At 38.5% G+C, this 20,215-nt stretch overlaps 1 protein-coding gene across 1 annotated transcript; it reads right to left on the bottom strand.

Moving 5' to 3' along the window:
* Window positions 1-16,856: 16,856 nt before the first annotated feature.
* drd5a (dopamine receptor D5a) lies at window positions 16,857-18,239 on the bottom strand. Its single transcript, XM_026307311.1, has one exon. It carries the CDS (start codon window positions 18,237-18,239, stop codon window positions 16,857-16,859), a length of 1,383 nt encoding a protein of 460 aa, XP_026163096.1.
* Between the last annotated feature and the right edge of the window lie 1,976 nt (window positions 18,240-20,215).

Here is a 20,215-nt window from a genome sequence, read left to right as displayed (position 1 = left end):
TGTGTGTGTGTGTGTGAAGACACCTGGGTGGATTTGCAATGCAAATGTATACCACAGCATGTGAAGGTCAACTTCAGTCAGTGGACCTAATTACAATTATATTCACATTCCTCTCATTTATCTTGCTTTTTCACACTTTCTTGTCCAATTATTGTCATTGCCTAAGACACTCAAAGGACTGTAATAGACAGATGTCTATTAAATTAAACCTCATTGTTAAAATTCCAATTTATTTACATAATTAACAGAAATCCCAATATACTGTCACCATTGAACTGATACAATAAACATTTCAGTGAATAGAAATAAATAACTTTAATAAATAGTTTCCTAGAATTCTCTAGGATTTAAAGAATATAAATATTTTATAACAGGCTAAATTTAGACCCAAAGAATTTCAAACCAGATTACCAAAAAGTGTGATGCAGTGCAGCAGAGGGATCCCTGAGAGCACCCAGAACAAAAAGTGTCGCTGAGCTGCAATTGAAATTCACTCTGTCAGATTTTCAAAAAGACTAATGCTGAGAGGTATCCAGGAGCTGCCACAACAGTCAATCAAATGTTTGTCCAGTTCTCTGCTTCAGGTTTTCTATCATGAACCAGTGGTTATCTGCTCTGCCTGAGTGAAGTGGGCATTTCTTTTTGCAGTAGCCGTCTTCATGCTGTAGTGCACAAACTACAGCATGGTTTGGTAAACAGCAATTTAGCACCACGAGGTGACTGATTAGCTCTTAAGAAACATTTCTACACATCTTGCATTCGTGTCAGTTTGGTCCTGAACAAAGTAAATGGATTGCATTATAATTAGAAGGACCTTTGTTGTTACATTTGGCTTTTTAAAGAGTTGCAATTATGTGTGCCTACATAGCAGAACAGACTTCATCTCTCATATTCTGCCTTGCAGAACAGTTTGAGTTGTCAGGTTGTCAAGGTCCGACTCTGGAGCTGGCCCTAAACTTATTGTGCTGGAAAACAACACATGGGTTTTTACTATAAAAAATACACTTTACCCAGTGTACATGGTGTGACAGCATGAAACTGTATGAGGAGGAGACATACTGTTCTCCAAGAAAAATGGCAGAATCAGCTGTTTCAGAAAATGCCCCAAAACAACATTTATTATTATTATTGCCATTTACTACGTCTTTTTTTTAGCAGCCATCTAGTAATCTTGTGAGGCAGCATCAATTCTTTCAGCATTTGCCACAAAACGATATCTTTTTATTGAAGTTACAATGTAGCCACATTCATAAAAAAGTGACAGAAAAACAGTGATCAGCTTAGATGATAGTGTTGCCACAGTATATGTCCATGGACAGAAATGACACATCTATTACAGAGAAGATCACATATATTTCTTTTAACAGTATGAAGTCCGTTAAATTAAATGCACCAACACCCTCCATGTCAACCAAACATGCTGTCAGTAGGATGGATTCTTCTCTATTTTAGGATGAACACAATGTCAAGCTAAATAAATGAGGTGAAAAATTACAACTCCCTGTGATTATGTCAGGCTAAACTGTAACAGCTGTTTCTGAGATTTTACCACAGAAAGGGCTACAAACCAGATGCTGACTAGGCTTAAATAAAGCAGAAAAGTGACTCTGAAAGAAAACACAGTAGCAGTAATAATCTGATATTCTGTAAATAATAATTTTCAGTTTTTACTTTCATTATAAATTAACTTTTATACAGGGCCCCGGCCACCTTAGAATTAAAAACATGCTGCAAAATGTCATTGTTCAACACAGCTACTACGTTGTTTGTAAAGAGGTCAGCTCAGCTTTCACGATAAGCTTGTTTTGGACCTTTACTTTGAAACTACTTCCTGTTTAGGTATTTGATCATGTTTCTCATTTTCCCTAATTTTTCTGGATTGTTTTCTCCTGTTTTTAATTAATTTGGTTCTTGTATTTATAGCTGCCTTTGTTCTTTGTCTGTAGCCAGATACTTGTCTGGATTCATGTTTGCTTCAGTTATTTCCTCTGGTGTTATCTAATGTTTCTGGATTTTGTGCCAAGTTTCTGCAACTGCTGTTTTGTTATTCTGCAGTAAGTAAGGGCTGTTTTTGTACTTTGGCGTTTTGTTCTGGATATTTTTTGTCACTTTAGTTGTTTGTTTGGATGATGTTATTTTGTGCTGCCTCAGGGTCACCTTTTTTGGGCTTAAAAAAAACTGGCTTAGTGTCTGCATCTGGGTCCAGATTTCAAATGAACTTCCTGACATAAGAAACACTCTTTGTTTGTTTATTTTATTCAAAAACAGTTGGCAATTAACTTTTCACTCTAAAATGGGCAGCACAACAAAAGAAAGTATGGAAAAACATCCATCAGAATATCCATCTGTCCATTAGCACAGTAGGATATGGCTTAAATAGACAGGACAAAAATAAATACACAAATTTCAAAAGCTGTTTGTTTAGAAATCCATGTTTGCTCCGAGCAGCCACTGTATAAATTATGTCATGTTTTCATCTCTAATGTGATGCAGTTTTTGTTTGATGAAGATGAATTGCTACATAAATATTATTTCTGTGAATGTAATTTGAGTCAGACTGCAGCCTGTTTCTTGTAGCCCTGTAAGAATGCACGCTGAGACGGAAAGACTCAAGAGTACTCTGGCTCATCTCTTCTTTAACCTGTGGCCTGCTTTCAGTGAGACAACAAATGATGGCACCTGTTTGGTTGGATTATTTACACAAGTTTGACAAAGGGGAAACTTCAAAGCCAGAATGTTGCATGTGGTTATATCACGAATGCTGACATGAAATATATAGGCTCACTTTTGGGACTCACGTTGTTGTTTCATGATGTGATTGAAAGCTGGTTCGAAATTTGACGGTGGTTAATGTTAACGATGACCAGAATATTTGAATATGCAATCATTGAGGTCGTTGTTATGATGTTGAAAGCTGTGTGTTTTGAATAGTTTTTCATCAAATATGCACATATTTGAAAGAGCCTTTAGTTTAAAAATCATCATAGTAAGAAAGCAGAATGCTGGGGTCTTAACCAGTGTTTGCAAGGTGCTGATAAGAGCATTTTTTCCTGTTGTCTATGCTGCTGAATCATCACATTCCGCAAAACATTGCTGTTCAAAAATGGACATTCATCAGAAATACCTGACTCACAAAAGCAGCAGCAAACAATAGACACAACAGAGTACAGGGAGGAAAAGCAACATCAGCAGTAAAGAAAGTAGTAAAGGTGTAAAACTTTTGAACCTAGATGCGTCTTAAGTGTGAGAGATATTAATAGCTGTCATAAAAGTCAGACTGTGAGGTTTAACTGTGAGAACATGTGACATAGGACAAGGCGACATAACATTATCACTAACCAGGGACGGCTGTGGCTGTGGCTGTTGTGCATGGTGTTTAAAACTCTGCTTGTTGACTGTTGTGGTAGCCGTTCAGATGGTGCAAAGCTGAGGATTATTAGGTTAATAGTGCTGATGCGCCAAAGGCAGAACAACACAAAGCAATCATGACTGCAATTACCACTTTGTGTTCCCAGCTGATATGTGGCCCTGTGATGGACTGGACCTGTCCAGGGTGGACCCCTGCCTTTCACCCAAAGAGAGCTGGGATAGGCTCCAGCAGATCCCTGTGACCCTGGTTAAGGAATAAGCGGGGATAGAAAATGGATGGATGGATGGATGTTCCCAGCTGATTATTCAGACAATCGATTACCTGTGGAGGCATTTTAGTTACTTTATTTAAGGGGCAATTAACTGCTGATGAATTAGGAGGTGGGATGTCACTTAAAGAATAATTTAAAAGTCAATGTCCATTCTTGTTTCTACTGATCACGCATATTCCCAATCTTTCTTTTAGACGAGCAAAGCAAGAAAAAGTTCAAAATAATACACTGGCTGTGTGATGAAAGAGTGAGTAAGAGTAAACCCATACAAATTTAACTCTGACTCTTTAATTTGACTCTTTAGCATGTATGCCTCCCCTTCCTTTTCTGATCAAGGATAAATATCACTTTATGTGCATAATAGGAAACAAATTGTAAGAAATAACCTTTTTTGTCTTGATTAGTTTATTTTCCTTTTGGAAATTCTTTTTAAATACAAAAACAAATGAAATTACACAAAGCCAGACCTCATACAACATCAATAATTAAAAATCAAGTACTGCTGATTGATACCTCTTTTCTGCATCTACACTAAATATGAAGCAAGAGCCACCAGGCAATTAGCTTCACTTTGCATAAAGATAAGAAGGGGGCAACAGTGAGTCTGTATCTCTTCACAGTTAAAAAAAGGTTTACCAGCATTTCTACATTTTACAAATTAAGAGGGTACATTTATTTCTTAATCAGTGCACAAACAGAAATAAAAACATGACAGTATAAATAATATCCAGATCAAAAATGTACAATGTTGTATTTTTTAACGTCGGACACATCCAGGTTAGCTGTTTCCCCTCATCAGTCTTTATGCTAAGCTCTGATAATGATTTCTCTAGTTTTAATTTTATCTTTCCTTACAGTCGTAACAGTGGCATCAATCTTCTTATCTAACTCTCAACAAGAAATAAAATTATCACACTTTACAAATGGTTGAACATTTTCAAATTATTATGTAAGTCAGTATAAATCATCAGTTCCTTAAAGGTGAAATACATGTGAGGACCATAAATTGTTGATACAATGATTGATCATTTACATCAAGTTGTCTTGTGATTGATGCTTCTATTATAACTTTATGTTCTGGAGAACATTAGTCACTGTTGTATGGTGGGTCAGTCCTCATCTAATTACAGACTGCTGAGAACAGTATCTGTTGACTGATTACATATACAGTACATGCACTCACACAACTGTGCACACATCCTCATGGTTGAATAGCAGCTCACACATGCACACTCACAGACCAATGAGCAGTCACTGTGTGTCCTTTAGGGATTGTTTGCCTAATTACAGTTTACACAGCAGCAGTTCACAGGCCATACATTCTCACCATTTATGGCAATTTCACTGAAGCACAATTAAGTCCAGGCAAAGTTTTAAAAATTCTCATGAACCATTAAGTTGAATTTCACTAAATAACATAACTCGCCTCTAAAAAATGACAATTTTTATGAAGGAGAGTGTGCCCAACTATTGCTTGGCCAGGAGCAGTTACTTCTGAAGTCTTCACTGGTTCTCAGATACTGATGGTTCTCAGATACTGACTCCAATACGTTTCTGCACCCGAGGCCTGTTGTACAAAACTTAGATAGCGGATTAAGTCGAGATTTTCCAGTTACCCTGGCTAAATTTAGTATTTTCATGAAAGCAGTGGCATATAGGTTACTATGGAGATTTTTTCTACGCAGCTTCCCTGCTCCAGAACAGGCAAAGACTGGTCTTACAGTCTCTAGTGACTGCTTTATCTACCAGTAGTTGATGTTTTGCTCCCCTGGTGTCCTATATATATGTATATATATATACATACATACATACATACATACATACATACATACATATATATATATGTACATACACACACATATATATATATACACCTGTGCTTCTGCCTTCACAAAGGCATTCCCTTTTTCAGACTGAGTTTTTTTCCAAGTAGCATGTTATTAATATTAATATGCAGTTGGTGATGCTGAAAATTTGAGCAAAGCCACTGTTTGCTGCTCCATTAAAAAAGTATATTGTACATTTGGCACTGAAAGCATTTTTTCATGTCCTCATCAGCCACAGGAAAATGTGCTACATCAAAGAAGAATTCAACTAAATTGCCAGTAACAATAAATTATAGTGTTAGCCCACTTTACAACAGCTGCAGTAGGCCTATTTTGTGTCATTGGTTTCCCTAATGCCACTGGCGCACTGGACTGCACACGCATTCGGATAAAATGCCCCTGAGGTGCACATGAATTTAATTTTGTTACCAGAAACTCCTGCCACAGTATCAATATTGAAGTACAGTCGTTAAGATAAGTTATGGTTACTGTTAGCTTCATAAATTAGTTACATGCATCAAAAGACCTTCACATATGTAATTGTTTCAGACTATATATGATGGATAATACATGTTCAGTAATATAGAGAAAACAGGCTGGTGCACTATTGCCTGCTGGGCCTGTTATATTACAGTGGCCGTGTTTCATTTCAGTTATGGAAGCCCATGTTTTACCTCCTCATATGTTCCCATGAAAAGCTGCTGTCTTTACACTAAGACGCTAAGCTAACCACCTCCTGCCTTCAACTTCACATGTAGCATGCAGATATGAGAAAGACATCAGTGAGGCTAAATCCCAAAAACTGAATATTCCCTTAATATACAGACTATTATGATATTGAAAATTGATTTGACACATCATAAGAGATTAAAGTGTTTAAGAAAATTTTGTAATTTAGAAACCAAATACGTTAATGTTTTATAAATATTTGATTAAATGTGCTTGAGGACTTGTGTACTCTGACTTGAATCATAGGCTCAACAGCCATATTAACATTCTGGCCTAATGTCCTTGAGCAAGACACTAAAACGCATATGCATAATGTGCCCTTGAATATTGTCCTTGGACAGCAACGAGCAGTTGTTCAATAACAATTTTCAAACTCCAGTGAAGACTGGAAGTAACATTTTTATTGACCAGATAATTCAATCTCCCTGCCAGAAATTGCCAGCTGATGAGGTATCCAGAGCACACGTTTGTTCTGTTGAAGTGAATGAGGTGCCAGATGTTTAGTTGGTTGAGTTTTCAGCTAATGCTGACAGAAACTCTGTACAGAGAAAAATACAAATAAAATACAGTGAACAATTAGAATACAAATAAATGTAAAAGTCTCAAGATAAGAATATGTGGCCAACAACACAAGCTTGTCTCCACTATCCCTAACTGCACAGCTGATTCACACAGGCAGAATGAAAACCACCACCCTAGTACAGAGTAAATCCCCAGGAAATAACATAAAACAACCAATTGACCTATCATTGCCATTTACCTAACCTGTTATAATAAGACTGACCAGGCGTCATTCAATGAAGTAACAAACACATTTACTGCTAATGTTTTGGAAGAAGTGAAATAACCTTTACCCTTTAACCCCACATGCTGCCTATGCTACACCTGTCACTTACATTTGAACAGATAAGCACTTTCTCTGATCAGCTGCTTTGGCTTTTGTGATTTTGGAAAGGTTTTAAAAAGCCAATCTTTAACCTCTAAAATGCAAAGTATCATTTGCAAAAAGTCCTAAACTTGACAGAAGTGTAGTACTATTCCACACATCATACAGCAAATCTGTTAATTTCATATAAACATGTACTGTTACTGAATTGTCAGCAGTTGGTGTTTTACCTTTGTAAGAAGATCATATTTGCTGTCTGTCTCTAACCTGAAAACTGAATTTGAGATATGTCATAATCCCTGACAGACTTCAGGACATCCAGTATTTCCAGACCTCAAGGGAAGGTATCCCAAGATTATGTACAATCCCTACAATTTATTAGGCTGTGCATATTGTGTTAATACATTTTAATAGATCAGTATTGAAGTAAAGTCATAAAGAAATAGATTTTTGTCTATTTGTCTACAAACTATGTTACATACATTACAATAATGCCAACAGTGTATTTGTCATGTGCACTGTGACAGTCTTGGCCATCTGAGACTGACAGAAGTTTCCATTTCAAGCATCCTGATTTTTTTCCCTGAAACACAAACTCATATAAATGTCAAAACTCCCCACGTTGTCATTTATTAGGTGCCCATCCCGTTTGTTTGATCTACACTATCTAAGAATAAAGAGCAACATCTTGCAACTAATTTCCCCAGTACACTGTCTTTGATAAATGGGTGTGTTTGTTCCTGCTGTTCAGAGAAGGTATTTATTTGCCTTCTCTTTCCCTATATGGAAATGCACAATACATTTCCATTTTTGTCATATGTACAGTGTAAATAAACTCCATTTACATCTTGATGATAACCCTGTGGAAAAGGAATATCAAGCTCCATTTCTCAAGGAAATACTTTGCACTACTGAGCATGCAATCTGAATATGGGAACAGAGAAGAAACATGGAGCTTATTTATCAAAACCATTCTAGTCTTATAAGTCCTGTAGCTTTCAATTTTCTCTCTTTGCACTTTGCAGAGTTTACAATGTGTCATTTTCTCTCTTTGCACATCAAAACTGAAAGATTTACTTAAATCTATGAATGATTGCAAACTAAACCAGTTTGTACTGGTTGAGTAAAACTACATTTACTTCTGAAATGGTGTGAAGTGGTTGCAAGAAATAGCGTGAAGAAGAAAAGTCAGTTAAGTAAAAGTAACACAGTGGCAATTTTGATGAGTGATATTTCTGACCACCTGGTGAAAGTGTCTGTGTTGGGCTTCAGTAACTCCTCAAAGTAAACCACCTGCCTCTAACTGTTTGGTGCTGGGCAGGTAGTGTACAGTGGCTTTTCAGCTAAAAACAGCTGCCTGCGGTTGCTGAAAACAATGCTATGAGGGAGGTGACAGCATATCAGAATAGTAATGTTGTGGGCTGGAAAATCAAACCAGTGAGCTAAAGGAAGCTGTAAAGCTCTACGGAGATGATGGGAACAGCACAGCTGGATGATAATTCTTCACTGTGAGCGAGCACATTCTCATCAAATGTAACTATAAAATCCACATTTATTAAGAAAATATTGATTGTAGCGAAGTGTTGACATATGTGTATTCAGTTATACATTACAAATACAGTTGATTTAGGATTTTTCAGAGGCACAATTAATGTTCACTGATAAACCAAAACGTTTTATTAATAGAGCAGAATAAGCACTAATTTTAGTCAACTGACCTGAAGCCAAAAGCAGGTGACCACCACAGTGAGAGTGCCTGTTTCTGTTGCTACAGTGATTATTGTGTCACCTTTGCCTGATCTTGCACATTTCCTTTTTGCCACAATGCTGAGCAAACCCACACTCACGTCACACAGGCTCATACACAGATGCATAAATATCTGCTTTGTCTGTGTCAGTTGACAGGGCTTGCGACCTGATTCCTTGGTTTTAGAAGGCAGCAAAGCACTAGCTGCTACCCACCATCCTGCCACTGATAGAACATGGTAGACATGTCATCACAGGTCAGCACTCAGAGAGACAGCACAGCCCCATGGATTCAGTTACACCCTCTGCTCTCCATTCGCTCCCTCAATTCTGCTCCTACTAAGATGATAATACAGTGTGAGGGACTTCTACAAGAATTATTCCCCATAGGACAACTGATTTGTTCCATGCTGGAAGACCAAATGAATTATTTATACTCAGCGCAGTTTTATTAAAAAAATAGAGGGCATTTTTTTACCTGCTGTCTTAGCCGTTTTCTCAGTGGTGTTGCAAGTGTCAGAAGAAACTATCACTCCCTTTGACATTAACTTAGGTGTAAGTAGTGGAATAGCTGCATATTTTTTTGGTTCTTTCCTTTCTTTTCCTTCTACCTCCAGAGACCAATTTCAGTTATTCTATCTCCAAATGAAGAAGAAAAAATGCTAAAGTATACTACATGTCCAACAATGATTTCCTGTGATCATGCAGTCACATGAAGCACTTTAGGATTTTTGAGATAATTAACATGATTGTAAATATTAACGACACCAGTTTCCTTGCGATGGTTTGATTGATTTCTTGATCATACTAAATAGTCTCCTTCAATAAACAATTCAGTCATTATAGAACCTAAGGTTATGACATCTGGGCATCTATTATGTTTTTCAGTAGATCAAAACTTGATAGTAATTACCTGATCACCAGGAGAGGCAGGATACACGATTAATGATGTGATTGTCAGACTCACATAGTTCATTCATGAGTCTGTCTCTTGCAGGAACAAAATGGAGACAAACATGAAAAGCAACATTTGATCACTTTATTTTAAGATCCATCTGAGAGTCCAGTGACACACACATAAATTTGCAAAGCTATTTGTTATCACCAGTGCTTGACAAAAGTGGGGTTTAAAACCTGACACTTGTAGCATTCTGTACTGAGTAAATCCTGTGGTACATACAGCACATCCAGCAGTGGTGATTGTACTATGGTGAGAAATCACTGAATTTATTTTAAATTGATGTGACTGCATGCTGCTGAGGAACCAGGAACCAGCAACCAGGTGGATTCAAACAAAGACCCAGGCCATCTTTCATTTCAGATTCAGATTGAAATCATTTCATTTCCAAGCTATTGTATGGTTCTTCTTTAGTACCCATGCTGTGTGGAACCCACACACAGTGGAAGATTACCATAATAATCACTTCCTATTTGTCCAAGTTTCTGGAATATTGAACTATAAACATAAGAAGTGATGTTAAGTATAATTTAAAAAAGGATCATAATGAAATATAAATTTCAAATTCACCCCTGTAAGAAGTAAATTCACTTCATTTTCTGTAGGTCTACCTTTACTTTTGATGACAGATTTAAGCCTCCTCAGAATAGCTGAGATGTTCTGCCAGTAATCACAGTGATTTTTTCCTTCTGCTCTTTGATGAAGGGGGTTTGATGCTCTACTTTCAGCTTTTAAACACTTCAAAGGTTTTCTGTTGAATTTAAATCAGCGACATGCTTACCATTTTGAGAACAATGTATTTGTTTCTTGAACACTGTTCATAGAGATGAACAGAGATTACTGAGATTATTGCTTTTTCAGTCATCACACCCAGATTGAATTCTGCCTGTCCAGGATTGAACCTGCAACCTCCCAGTCACAAGTCACACTTGCTTTTCTGACCATTAGACAAACATCGGCCTTAAAGTACAGCTCTTCATAACCACTGCTGCTGTAACTTGTTCCTCATGTTCAGTAGCCTTGTTCAGGCAGCTCCTTACCTGTTCTTTTTCTTTTAAAATCATGTTTATGTAATTAGCTTTAATTGAGTGTTATTATCTTTGTTGCCCTGAAGTTACACTTTGGGGCCCATATTTGCTATTACAGACATACATACATTTACATATCTACATATATACATTTAAACTTAAACATAATTGCAGTTACTGTAAGATTGATAATATTTGGATAATTCTGATATTACACAGTGTTGTTGGATCCTGTATATGTAATAGGAGAAAAAAAAGAAAAGAAATCTTAGCGAGGTAGCCAGAGAGAATCTTGGAGTAATAAATGTCAAGATGACATTAATCTCGTGAGCTATTTAAAAACCTGCACTACTTTATACAGTTACCTTTGACTTTTATCCATACTAAAAGTGCAGCAGCATCTAATGAGTATATTATTAAAATTCAATCAAGTATCAAGTTTCAAATTCCATTTATATGTAATTCTTCTTTTATTCAAGTCCGTTCTCAGAGGAAAAGACAGATGCTCACTGCAGGCACTAAATAGCATATTAAGCAGGGGACTGGATTGTTGTGGTGAGAAGGAAATATTGGCATTAGCTGGTTTATTGGGTGCACCAGTGGGGTTAGCCTTCTTTCGTCTTTTCTAGATCTGTAGGTCTGTAGAGGAGAAGTAAACGTGTCCTCTAAAGCAACAACAGAATTCATAAAGAGTACTTTCACACATCATACATGAGGATAACTTTGAACAAAGTTCTCATGACACTGTTAGAAAGCTCAGAACGATAAAAACTCAATAATGCAGACTTTTTTCACTGAGTTAAAGTCAGTTTCAGTTTCTTGTTCAGCTGTCCCACTCACTCTGAGTGCTCATTGTACTGTAGCTGGCAGCTGTTTTCAGCCACTAAGCTGAGTGGCAGACAGACAAAGTTAGCAAAGTCAGCAATTTCCCTCTGGGATTGGTAGAGACTGAAAAAACTGATGTTGGATGCTCATTTTCCAGGTGACCAGAAACATGACTCCAAATAATGCTTCATAGCTGATGGATGTGTAATTAAGTTATTGCTGGTTTAAATTATGATGAAATTTTTGTACAACCAAACTACTGCTGCATTTTACCTTTCACATTTTACATTTCACAGCAGATGATCAAGTCTAATCACAACTCATGTTTTCTCTCTAATATGTATGGTAGGTATCTTCTTCATGTATAGATGTTTAAATACAAATAAAGCATTGCTAAATTGTTTACAAGAAACCTGCCGCAGCCAGATTAGATATTGTGAAACAATATCTGTCTGATTCATTTAAATGTGGCTGAATATCACTGGCCAAAGTCTAATTTATTAACATCTACCAAGCATATAATCAATCTGCCCATGTTGTTTGCAAAGTCAATTTCCTTCACACCATCAGCAAAGTAGTTTTTGAGATTCGTCTCAGCAAATCAGTTCTAATAAAGTCTCAGGCCTTTGCTAAGAAATCAAGAGGTGTCCATCAGCACAGGGTAAAATCAGATCAGTGGGAGACAATGACTCACACAGGTGTGTTCAGAATAATAAATGTCACGGTAATGAATGATTGTGCTTCATGGCTGTAACAGTAACTGTCATCATCTCATTTCAGGAAGGCACTTTATGCATGTGTCCTGTAAACTTAAATGGGGATGACCTGTGTTTGGTCTGAGCCCATTCCTCTCCAGGATAAACACAGTGAGTGATTGTTTTGTTTGTTTGTTTTAGTTTAGTTTTCTTAGAGTCCTCTAGGTTGCAGCCAAGTAAAATTCATAATAATATTTTCATTAAAATTGCCAGGTTGTATTCTCTGATCCTCATCACCTCACAAAATACAAGCATTATAAAAAGCAATTTTTACATTTAGTTTTAAAGTGATGACAATGATATGGCGATGTTTATTAAAAATATTGTTATAATAATATTATAATAATTATAATGTTATTATTATCAGTAGAAGTAGTAGTAGTAGTAGATAATAAAGTAGGTAACCTATGGCTCTTTACACCTAAAAGTATTCAGACTGGGTCTCTTTGGTAGCTTTTATCAGCCAGCAGGGAGCATTTTATGCCTCATACACATAATGTTTTCAGCCTTCATGCTCATACTGTGCAGATAATGTGTCCAGTGATTGTTCTGAAGAAACAATTCCCTGACAAGTTATTAGGCCTTGGACATACAATTTTCACTCTTAGCTTCATTCACCATTATCTATTCAATAACACTTTAGGTGATATAGAAATATAATATAATAGAAAAGAACAGAACAGAATGGGGAAGGAAAAAATATCTGAGAATTCCATACCTCTAGTAATTAGAAGTTCTATCCAACTATCTCATAATTATAATTTTAAAAGCTATCAGATAACACTAGACTTGTATCTCATATTTATGAAACTGCTATATTGTAATTGTGAGAAAAGGATCTCTCATTTTCAGTGTTATCTGATCAGTTAAAATGTATATCAGTCACAGACTGGCACCCTGTCCGTGGTGTACCCAGCTCAGTCAGTCAGCTGGGAAAATATGAGAAAAGCTCTGTGAAGTTCTGAGTTCTTTGCCTAAAGCAATGTGCTTCCCTAATTAGATGCATCTGAATATCATATTGCCATATACTTGCACCTGCACTCTCCAAACATTGTCTTTGCATATTAACTTATTTTCTCTCCTTACACTTAAAGCAGTTTAAAGTTTTTGCATGTCAACATGATAAAATACAATACAAACTATGCCAGTGTGCTATTACGAAAGAGACAACTGTCATTCTCTCCATTCAAGCTCACTGGAAGTAACTGAAAACCATAAACTGTGTCACAGAGAGGAAATGGGTGAGAAGATGACAGGAGGTGCTTCAAAGAGCAAATGTCTAATTCTGACTGATTCTGTTCTCATAAAGATATGTAACAGTGGCTTGGTGATCTAAACAAAGTCTCTGCCTTAACAATGTAGGTCCAAAGACTGGAGTCTCAGTGGGATAGTTTTTTATTATGAAAAAAAAAACAAACTTTTTTCCCTCAGGATAAGACTTATTTGAAATTGTGTAAATTAGAGCATGAAAGTATAGATCTGTGACTGAAAGAGAGGGAAGGAGGTGGCAAGAGACTAATATTGACGAAGTTATTCCTGAGTCAGTCATGGACTGCCTGATCAAACAGGTCAACCTCGATTTAGTAGTAATTAAGGTGATCATTTACCCGACACGCATGTAGCTGCGATAAGCTCGAAGAAGTGTCACTCACTCTGAGTGGCAGGTTAAACAGTGGTTTGAGTAATGGAAACACTACACTGTCTCTGTGTCTTTATTTCACTGAAAATGATAAAGAGGGGAGAAAGCAGAGTACTGCCGAGAACTGAGAGGTGGCAGAGAAATGGTTGTGTGTGTGCTGTGTGATGGAGTAAAGACGTAGTGAAGAGAATTTCAGAACAAAACTTTTGTGAGAATAGGGCATCTGTTTGTTTTCAGTGTGCATGTTATATGTGTATGTGCGTGCAGCAGGAAAGACTGATTTTGACAAACGTGTCTTGATGGATGGTGTAAGCCCCCTCGGCCTGCCTTCACGTCCTCTCCAGCCCTCTTGTTGAAGCTGAATATCGAGGTCAAACCACCTTTCAAATCTGTTACACACTGCAAGGACATGACACAGAGAACAAGTAAACATCTTGTCTCTGTGGATGTTGCCTGATGTTTTTATAATTTAGTAATTTATAACCCCTAATGCTCAGGCTGATATATTTTAAAATTACAATGTGATTTATAATGTAAATGTTCTCCTAATATCATTATTGCAGTTTTATTATTTTATTAACCTGATCCATATTTCAGTCCACTCCCATCTGTCATGTCGTGTGGGAAATTCTGATCAGTAAACAGGATGGAGAAGGGAGGAACACCATGAAAGCACTGAAGGGATCTAGTTAACAGGCTTTTAAAGTCTTGATGTCATTTAATCTAATTCACTTGGCAACTGTGTGAATTTTGTTTCTGATGAGTGAAAATAACATATTGTTCATGTGTATTTAACTTTATTTAGATACTTTGACATTGCTATTGTGTTAGGTTTGCTGTACATTTATAAGGTAATTGTACAAACACAGTAATTATTGTTGCATAGAAATGTGTTGTATAGAAATACTGTACATTTAAACTGCATTAAATGAATAACAGTAAGGGGCCTTCTTCCACCACTGCCTGTGTGTGGCACATCAATGTTTTAGCAAGAAAACTTCGGTTCAGAGAAGGTGCACAAAGTTTAAAAAATGCAAACTTAATTACATTGCTCACAGTGGGTTCTGTTTTTAGTTGGCAGAGACACTGAACTGACTGTCAGCCAGCTTTTTTGAGTACTATACTGATAGAAGGGGAGGGTTTCTATATCAAGTTTTGGTATTGGTTAAAAGCCATGAGGCACAGAGTAAATGCTACAATAAATAACAGGGAAATCTTTTCCTCCACGTTTGCTCTTTTTACTAACTATGCTGCTCTCTGGATTTAATGCTCTCTGCCCCTGTCAGGGAATTGTCACTGCTGGTTGTGGAAGACAGGTCAGACTAAAGAAGTGTCCTGTGGAAGTGGCAAACTATAAGATGCACACCAGGTAAACAAAATGTGCCCAGTCTGAGTCTTTCAGGAACCTCTTTTGCTTATTATTCCTCGCTCTCTGTTTCTCCGCCAACATTTCCACTCACTCTGATATCAAACTGTCCAAAGAAGGCAAGATGCCAAAAAAGAACAATCTATAAAAAGAACAGGTCAAAGGTGGTCATGCATGAGAGTTAAGCCCTTGAAAAGTACTGATAGAATTAAAGTTGAAAGGTGAAATCTGTCCAACTCTTCAAAACATGTCAATTTCTGAAACTTCTCCCTCAGAAAGATACCAGGGCACTCTGTTCCTCACCACATGACAGCATTTTATTAGACAAATGATGACACACTTCACTGTTTAAAGGACAGCTGTATACATTCAGATCAACTCACCTGTACAGTACAAAGATAAGAGAGGTTTGGGAGAGGTGATGTATGACATCCAGCTCTGTTGGTCTAGTGGCTTCAAATGTATAGACTCTCTATAACAGTTCCCATTGTGGACAAAATATTTAATTGTGTCAGAGTTTGTGATTCACTCCTTGAAATCTTTGGTGATTTGGGAAAGTCTTTTCTTTTGTTTGGCTGAGGAAGCTGAACCATATGGCCTCAATGAGAAATAGAAAGATAACAGTGAAGACTAACAGTTTTGATTAGTAAAATGCTTCTGCTGATTCTTGTCACAATTCTTTGATTTGGATTAGTGATGCCAATATAAACAAGCTTGCCATTCAGTTTTGTGCCGTTTGCATCAAGCTTCACTTGTTCAAAACCTCCATCAAACTGCATAATAGTCCATGTGATGCAGAGCAGGTGTGTTTGAGGAGTCACCGGCGTGGGAGAGGTGGGTAAACACTTTAATACTGCATTTTGGCATCATGTAACTTAAACTCTATAGGACACATTCCTTTCATATATCAAAACTCCTGTTTGAATAAAGCTATAAGGCGCGGAAATGACTGCATTTGAGTAGAACTCTCTGTAAGGCAGCCCTCAGTTGATACTCAGTGAAAAGGCGGACACTGGATACACATGAAGTTATTAAGCAGCATTTTTTTTTTTTATCTTCAGTGAGTCTTTATAAATGTCCCCTTCCTAGTGGATGGACATGAGACACAGACTCTCCAAGCAAAACCTGCACGTAAACAACATCTTTAACACAGCCTTCCAAATGAATGAACACAGGCTTCAATTGTCAGGTAAATAAACACCTACACATCACTTTTTTCAGAACAGAAAAACAACATCACATCTCATATATGATAGACAGCGGTGGCAGGGTGGCTGGTGGAGACTGAAGTGTCCTTGAGCAAGGCATTAGATCCCTCACCAGCTGCTCTGTAGCTCAGAGGACCCTGACCTGTGGGCTCCCTGTGGTGATGAGCTTCTAAGACAAAGGTATCGATTGAACGCTGACATTACATTATCAATACATCCAATTACGCACGGGGAGACACAAAGTTGAAGTCAGTGTAATCCATTGGGTGTGAATGGTGACATCCTGTCAAGACTGATATCTGGCTCGCAGTCCTCCAGGTCACAGACTGAATCGGTGGCGTTTTCATTGTTGTGAGAGAATTGTGAAATCCTGTCAAAGGACTCTTCATGCTCTATACATTCAACCACGTTGGGGATCATGTTGACATAGGCGTTCGCGATTTCCTTGTGGATGAGGGTATCTTGGTTATATGAGACCAGCTCGTTACTAATATTAACAGTTTCCACTGGTGTGTTGGAGCAGAAATAACGACAGCCCAAAAGGCTGGCGAAGGCCTTCCTGAACTCTGCGTTGAAGGCGTAAATGACGGGGTTCAGGGAGGAGTTGGTCCAACCGAACCACACGAAGACATCAAAAGTCGTCTCGCTGACGCACGGCAGACCCGCGTCTCGATCTGTGGCCGGTCTGTCGCAGAACGGCACCATGCAGTTCAGTACGAAGAAAGGTAGCCAGCAACACACGAAGACACCCATAATCACCGACAGAGTTTTGAAGACTTTCGTTTCCCGTTTAATCGACGTTTTCAGTGTGTTGTGGTGTTGGCACTCTATTCTGTTGGTCCGGCAACTTTGCGCGTGTTCTGCCGCTCTCTCCAGTGAGGCTATTCTTCTAATTTGGATTTGTGCAATTCGGTATATTCTGGTGTAAGTCACAATCATGATTGCCACGGGAATATAGAAACTTATCAAAGAAGAGGATATAGCGTACTCTCTGCTCAGGCTGGAGTCGCAGTTTTCCTCCATCTGCCGACTCTTGGACGAGTTGTGCGCCCCAACTATGTCATCACTACTGGCTTTGTGCCAGTTTAGCTGGACCGGTATGAATGAAATAAGCACAGACAGTGTCCAAGTGATGCTGATCATGACAAAGGCGACTCGCTGGGTCATTTTCCTCTCATAGCGGAAGGGGCTAGAGATGGCCCAGTATCTATCCACGCTGATAATGCAGAGGTTGAGGATAGATGCGGTGGAGCACATAATGTCAAAAGCGACCCAGATATTACAGAAAGTGCCAAACGGCCAATACCCTGCCACCTCTGCCACTGCTTTCCAGGGCATCACCAGGACGGCCACGAATAAGTCAGACAAAGCTAGAGAGACGATGAAAATGTTAGTGACTTTGGTCCGAAGGTGCCGAAAGCGGAGCACCGCGGAGCAAACCAGGATGTTGCCCAGTAGGGTCCATAGGATGAGAATGGACAGCAGGCAGCCCGTTAATGTACGCACCACCATGTCCTTCCTTCTGTTGCCTGTTGCCTCCGTTTCGGTGCTGTTCCACATATTCTCTCCGAGAGGTGCCGGCACAGAGTCAATCTCCTGCACCGATGAGAGATACTTGGCTGGGTTCTCCATGTGCCTCTTCAAGTAAAACTGCAGTCCATTTCTTCGGGCGTGGGGACGGGCACAGTTATTAACCACTCAGGGTTTTGTCCCCCTTGTCTCGCTCGGTCGCCAGCATGTTGTGGTGTGAAAAACAGAGAAAACGAGAAAAGTGTGCGCCTTAAAACTGAGCCAATCGACGTGCCAGGTGCGCTGAGGTGCTGAGACGCAGCACGCAGGATCGAGTGCATATTGCAGCCTTGCCGGTGCGGTCGTCTGACCTTGCTGCCTGCGTTGATCTCTTAGTCCAAAGTATCCTGAGTGCGGTGTGGGCGAGGAAGAAGCCCCTACAGCCTGACACACTCTAACCTAACCGGGGTGTGCGCATATACCATTGTGCCTGATTTGTGCGTGGTGTTACGCACAACATTGCACTTCGTTAGAACAGAAGTGTGAGGAAACACCAATTTGAGGGTTTTTCGTTGTTGGAAAATGCGCAGTTAGAAACTTTAAATCAGTCGAGGGTCTTAGCTGTGGATTGTCTATCCTCCCTTTTGCGCATTGTCTGTATTTGACATCACGCAACACTGCAGTGACAGGAGTGACAATATGGAGTGGTTTAAAGTGTATGTGAAATATGTAAACAAAAATAAGTAAATAACTAATAGATGTATTCAAAAGCAATAAATAGAGTGTGCGGCGCTGTCCATGGTGCTGAAAAAATCCAAACATAGACCTCTATCTATCTATCTATCTATCTATCTATCTATCTATCTATCTATCTATCTATCTATCTATCTATCTATCTATCTATCTATCTATCTATCTATCTATCTATCTATCTATCTATCTATCTATCTATCTATCTATCTATCTATCTATCTATCTATCTATCTATCTATCTATCTATCGGCTCAGTTTCACTGCCTTGGAGGAGACAGGCCGAATTTGATATCTGAATACTTTCATGCAGTACCACAGTCTGCAATACTCCACTAACTGAAAGAAGCACTTTTAAAAAAACTCAGCGTAATATACAAAGCTACAGGACCCGTTTGCTGTCTGTGTTTGATTGAAAAAGTGGGTCTTTTTAGATATGGAAAAATGAACTTTTACTGGTGGCGGTTGACCGTGGACTGGAGTTCAGCTCACCCAGTTGACTGAACAGGTGAGTCACATTCACACTCAGTGGACAAGTTACGCCAGAAGCTCCACGCACGATCTGCGACGCCCTGTCTATGCCTGAGCAGCAGCCGCCGCAGCAGCGTCGTTTCCGGTTTTGAAACGTCACGGATATTTTTAGGTGTGTCTGCGTGCCTGTCAAATCGTTGTGACACGACGTCAAAATAACCTTCCAGCGCCCGATGCCAAATTCTCTGGAGTAAACTATAATCTTGGGACGTTATGTCAGGGCAGAACCTGTACTTCTCCGCATACAGCTGTTACTACAGATGTTACAACAGCCAGTGAATTAATATTCATTGGTATAAAAGTATGATGCCTTTGTTTAACTACAGAAGCCACAGAAGACAATGTCTAAAACTTTAAATGTGCAAATGTGCTTTTAAGAAAGACTATCACAAGACAACATGAAGTTGTTATTGTCTGTGTTCAGAATAGTTGGCGTTTGATTCTTAAATAATATTAAGGGACAATTTCGAGACACGTTTGTGTTGAATTTGTGTGAATTTCCCATTTTTTAATTTGGTATAATTTTGTATTTTCTAACATTTTTGTAAGCAGCAGGTGTTTAAGAAGCGATGGGAAATGATCTAAGCTGCAATTCAATTCAGTTCAGGAGAATCTGGAGTCGCATCAAAATCCAGACAAACATAAATGGCGCCATCGTGTGGTGCAACGATCAACTACAATTGCTCCCATTTCAGACGTTCAGTGAAAAGTAACAATCTTTGCCAAGACCCTCAGTTTTCCAACAGCATGTAAGATAATGGGAGACAACTTAAGTGATGTGACAGGTCTTGACTATGAAAAGAGGAACCTATTTTTGA

Source organism: Mastacembelus armatus, chromosome 5, assembly GCF_900324485.2.
Source record: "Mastacembelus armatus chromosome 5, fMasArm1.2, whole genome shotgun sequence".
Taxonomy (NCBI): Eukaryota; Metazoa; Chordata; class Actinopteri; order Synbranchiformes; family Mastacembelidae; genus Mastacembelus; species Mastacembelus armatus.
Note: the sequence above shows the minus strand (reverse complement) of the source record. Positions and strands in the feature narration are given on the sequence as shown.